The 5,324-nt window shown below is 44.4% G+C and overlaps 1 protein-coding gene across 4 annotated transcripts in view; it reads left to right on the forward strand.

Annotated features, from left to right (window-relative positions):
- The window catches only part of gria1a (glutamate receptor, ionotropic, AMPA 1a), a 44,660-nt gene that overhangs the window by 35,257 nt on the left and 4,079 nt on the right, over positions 1-5,324 (forward strand). For 2 of the 4 annotated variants that reach the window (XM_008327628.3, XM_008327629.3), the window contains exons 12-14: positions 487-685; positions 1,688-1,935; positions 4,468-4,582. In XM_008327628.3, coding sequence (XP_008325850.1) covers positions 487-685; positions 1,688-1,935; positions 4,468-4,582 — 562 coding nt within the window. Of the gene's footprint in view, positions 1-486; positions 686-1,687; positions 1,936-2,620; positions 3,508-4,467; positions 4,583-5,132; positions 5,248-5,324 lie in introns of those variants that run through there. The other 2 variants (XM_008327633.3, XM_008327630.3) reach the window with 2 other exon arrangements.

The raw sequence follows: 5,324 nt of genomic DNA on the forward strand, positions 1-5,324 counted from the left end.
TGTTGTAACAAAAACAATATCTTCTGTTTCCACTCTGGTTTTCTCATCTAATCCTGCAGATTAATTGAGATTATTTTCACAGATGAGAAGCTGAGAGAGTCCAGCTGGTTATCAGTCCTGAGCAGAGAGCCACACACACACAGTCTGTGTGTGTGTGTGTCTGTGTGTGTGTGTGGGTGATCGTCACACACACACACACACCTCACAGTTTTTTATTTGACCTTGAAATGATTTAGATTTTCCTCTGCGCTGATGTCACCCGGTGCATCCTGGTACTTTTTCCTCTGACTGGCAAACAAACTTAAAGAACAATACTGCCCCCTACTGGGCTGGTGTGAGCACATCGGTCTTACTGGTGTGTGAGGGAAGTGTGATCAAATGAAGTTGAAGTTAAAGTCCTCCGGTCTCTGATCTCTCTCTTTTCTTCCAACCCTCCGTCTCCGTCTCCGTCTCCGTCTCCGTCTCCGTCTCCTCCTCTGGCTCCAGCTCTCTGTCGGGCCGCATCGTTGGAGGGGTGTGGTGGTTCTTCACCCTCATCATCATCTCCTCCTACACTGCCAACCTGGCTGCCTTCCTGACGGTGGAGAGGATGGTGTCTCCTATAGAGAGCGCCGAGGACCTGGCCAAGCAGACGGAGATCGCGTACGGAACCCTGGACGCAGGCTCAACCAAAGAGTTCTTCAGGGTGAGAGGAAACTTTTTCAAGAAGGATTATTATTAATATTTAAACGTCTTTGACAAGAACACTGTGTTGTTCAGACACCCTGGGCTTTGGCACTGGAACATTTTTATATGTGGAAAAAGAACCAGCAGTGTTACAGTAGCTGAAGTGTGAAGAAGGAAAAGTTAGAGAGGAGTCACAAGTGGAATAAATACGGAATAAATACAGAATTATAATGGGATTAATATGGAATTAATACAGATTAATGTGGCTGGAATATGATTAAATACCACATGCATGTATTGATGCAGTGATTATACAATTTATCATTGTGTCATGTTGCTCATAACTCTGAATCATAGCAATTAATGTGAAGTATTAAATTAGCAAAGACTAATGACCTTAATGAATCTTCATTTTTTTTCCATGTCAACAATATTTGTATTATTATTATTATATTCAGACCAGTTTTCAACATGAAAAATTCCAGACAAAATGAAATGTAAGGACGAATGTTACATCAGACCTAAAGGTCATCAAGGTCAAAGCGACCTTGACCGTGAGGTTGGTCAGGTGAGAACCAGACCAGGACACCAGTCGTAACATACACCTGTTGATCATGTTTATATCAGGACAAATAGCACTTTTTAAAAGTGTGAGGTTTTGAGTGAGAGCCGTGATGAAAGGAGCTCCGTGGTTGGTTGGAACCCACGTCGTTCTTCAGTTCTGTCCTTTCAGCTGGTATATTTTTATCTGTGGAGTTAGGGGTCACTCTTTCTCAAGAGAATATTTTTGGCAAAGCCAGAATAATTGTAATAAATAGACGTGAAAAGTTCCTGAAGCACTGGAACTAATGTTTGTTGATGAACCAGATGGATTTACAGCCAAGGATTTTAAACATCTTACAAAATAAAATAAAACAATCTGCCAAACCAACAGGCGTTCATTTGAAATACTACTGACTCTCTCCCCCTCTCTCTCCCCCTCTGTCTCCCCCTCTGTCTCACTTCCACTTTGGTGGGTCAGAGGTCAAAGATTGCTGTGTTTGAGAAAATGTGGTCGTACATGAAGGCGGCGGACCCGTCTGTGTTTGTGAAAACCACCGACGAGGGCGTGATGAGGGTCAGGAAGTCCAAGGGCAAGTACGCCTACCTGCTGGAGTCCACCATGAACGAGTACATCGAGCAGAGGAAGCCCTGCGACACCATGAAGGTGGGCGGGAACCTGGACTCCAAAGGCTACGGCATCGCCACGCCCAAGGGCTCCCCCCTCAGGTGAGGTCCGGCCTCAGGCTGGAGCACGGAGGTCACCCGGCTCCTCCACTGGAGCTCCTGCATGGTCCACATCTCATCTCTCTTTATGTTTTTTCATCAACTCATGTGGATAACGATAACGATTAGAATAAGGTTTTCAAAGGTTTTCATTTAGAGAGATTTAATGATCTGGAATTATTTGTTGTGTTTTGTGGATTTTTTTTACTTTGAAGTGAAGGTTTTATCTTCACTTTTACTGGCAGTGGTTACTAGAGCTATCCTGACAATTCAGCATACCCATCAGAACAACATAAGTACGCCGCTGCAACAGCTGAAGAAGAAATGAATTAAAAATAAAATAAATTTGCCTTCCTGCATTAGCTCTTCACCCTTTAGGTGGCCTCGCCCCCCGCTTTGGGAACCACTGATACAGAGCGATGTGCAAGTGGCATTTAAAATAATCATATTAATCAGGTCTTAATTAGCAGCTGATTATTGTCACTGATTGTTGATTAATGTGTAATAAAAACACAACGTAACATAAATAACATCCTGGGAAGTTAAATCAAAAAGATTAGATTTAAATGATCACGATGAGATTTAAATGATCACGATGAGAAGTCAGCATCACTGGTCTGTTATGTTCTGTTCTGTTCTGTCCTGTTCTATCCTGTTCTGTTCTGTTCTGTTTTTTTTTCTTCGTTAGTTTTCATTCATCTCCACCTCCTCATGTCCATCATCAGTGAAGACCTTTGTTTGTCCATCAACATGTATGTATGAATTCATTCTCTTATATTTGAGAGGTGAGCATTGGCACAAGTGGGAGGACACACACACACACACACACACACACACACAGATGTGTGCACCTAATGTGGCCAATAAATTCACATCTTACACCAGAAGTAGATCGCCTGTGCCCCCCCCCCCCCCCCCCTGGTGCCGGTGCTCACACCTTTACGGTGAAGTCAGCAGATGTGAGTTCCTGTTTGAAGTTTGAAGCTGTGATGATGGATGTGGGGAATAAAACGGCCGGTGCTCTGGTGCTGCTGACGTCCAGGAGCAGCAGCTGTCGTCTCCCATTACATTAGCATCATAACCAAGAGGACCATTCAAATCTGAAAGTATGGGGGAGGGGAGGAGGTGTGGGGGGGTCAAGCTGGTGGCATCTGAAGCATTTAATCCACCTCTAATAGGCCTCATTCATCCTCATGAATGGAGCCATCTGAGGAGATTTCATTCCCTCAGCGTTCCAGCCGGGTCCACAGCCAAAGGTCATGACTGGGTGACACGAACCCTTTCCTGTGTTTGCTCAGAGGCTTCTTATAAATTTTTATACAAATTGGACTTGGTGCAGAGAGAGAGAGTAAGTGAGAGAGAGTGAGTGAGTGCTGCATTAGCACTGAGAGCAGTGATGACATGAATCTGCTCCAGGGTCGTGGAGGGATGAGAGATCAAACTTTAACTCCACTTTAATCCCTGTTAAATATCAACTATGTAAAAGTGATAATATTAAACTGGTCCTGGACCAGCACTTGGTCCTCTGACCAGCACTTGGTCCTGGACGACTGGGTTAATCAACACTAAACAACTTCTAAATAATCCCACCCTGGTGTTGACGACCTAGTCCTGCAAAAACAGTTCCTCCGTACGTCAGTGCACCAGACCAGTTGTTCAGACCAGTTGAAGTTCCTGGTCATGTCATGTTGATTACCATGTTGTTTTCTTCATTTCAGGTCCAACTGAAGTTTAGTTCGTGATTTAACCAAATCTTTTTCCAGCTCTTTCTTCTCCTGAACTGCTGACGACGTCGTAGTCTTTCCTTCATCTGTTCCGTCTTAATGTATCATGTGATTACAGGAAGTTCACACACACACACTCACCAGAGAGAGAGAGAGAGAGAGAGAGGGAGAAAAGGCTTTGGATGAGAGAGTTTGTCTGATTATTCTGGCACTGCATGAACTGTTTGTCTAAATTTTCTTTTCTATTTTTCAGTCAGAATGTTCTTTATACTGAAGCAGGAATTTAATATATTCGTTAATATAACGTTAGCTACAACAGTCCTGGTACAGACACCAGAGCTAACATTAGCTACAACAGTGCTGGTACAGACACCAGAGCTAACGTTAGCTACAACAGTCCTGGTACAGACACCAGAGCTAACGTTAGCTACAACAGTCCTGGTACAGACACCAGAGCTAACATTAGCTACAACAGTGCTGGTACAGACACCAGAGCTAACGTTAGCTACAACAGTCCTGGTACAGACACCAGAGCTAACGTTAGCTACAACAGTCCTGGTACAGACACCAGAGCTAACGTTAGCTACAACAGTCCTGGTACAGACACCAGAGCTAACGTTTACTCTCTCCCTCTCTCTCTCTCTCTCTATCAAAGCCACTGCTCCTGTGTTTTTCCTGTAGTTAGCGTTAGCAGTAGCGTGTGACCCAGTTCCTCGGTGTTGTCCTCGTCATCATCACCTCCTCCATTTTTCACCTGTGTTCTGTGGTTCTGAGTCTGTGCTAATGGCTGTCGTTCTATATTATCTTCAAGAAACCCAGTAAACTTGGCAGTGTTAAAACTGAACGAGCAGGGCCTCTTGGACAAATTGAAAAACAAGTGGTGGTACGACAAGGGAGAATGCGGCAGCGGGGGCGGGGACTCCAAGGTCAGAGCCAGTTTGATAAACCCTAAGAGTAACCCCACCGCCACCCGTGTGGCGGGCTGTGGGTTGATGGGTAACCGGCAGACCCAGATCAGGAACAATGAAGCAGTTCAACGTCAAACATGTTAATAATCTGGAGGTGTTTATTTTAATTGGTTGGCGTGAATCGCTGTTTCCCTGCAGTGCTATGAAAATTTAAATCCATAAATAATTCTCAAACGTTCCTTTTTATTATCAAATGATGCTCACGTTGCAGCAGCAGCGAAGCTGAGCCGCGTGTGCCGGTTACCCAGAGTGATGTAGTAATACACATCTACTGCCTTAGGGAAGAGCAGCGCGAGATGGAGTATTAATGCATATCACTTTGACCTTGGACAATCTGATGATGTGTGTGTGAGTGTGTGTGTGTGTGTTTGATGAGTTGGTTTTTTTTGTTGTTACCTGAGAGCATCTCAAGAATGTTGTTATTGTTGTTGTTGTTGTTGTTGTTAATTAATAACATAAGATAACATGGTATATTATGTTATTTATGTTATTTCCTTCTGCTCGGAAGAATCCCAGTAAACCTAGCCGTGTTGAAGCTCAGTGAGCAGGCCGTCTTAGACAAACTGAAAAACAAATGGTGGTACGATAAAGGGGAGTGTGGCAACAAGGACTCTGGACGAAAGGTCAGTCTCCAAGCCTAAAGCCGTCACCTCACAGCACCCCCTCACCCCACTCACCCCCCCCCCCCCCACCCCCCACC

The sequence above is a fragment of the Cynoglossus semilaevis genome, chromosome 15 (assembly GCF_000523025.1).
Source record: "Cynoglossus semilaevis isolate Cse_v1.0 chromosome 15, Cse_v1.0, whole genome shotgun sequence".
Lineage (NCBI taxonomy): Eukaryota > Metazoa > Chordata > Actinopteri > Pleuronectiformes > Cynoglossidae > Cynoglossus > Cynoglossus semilaevis.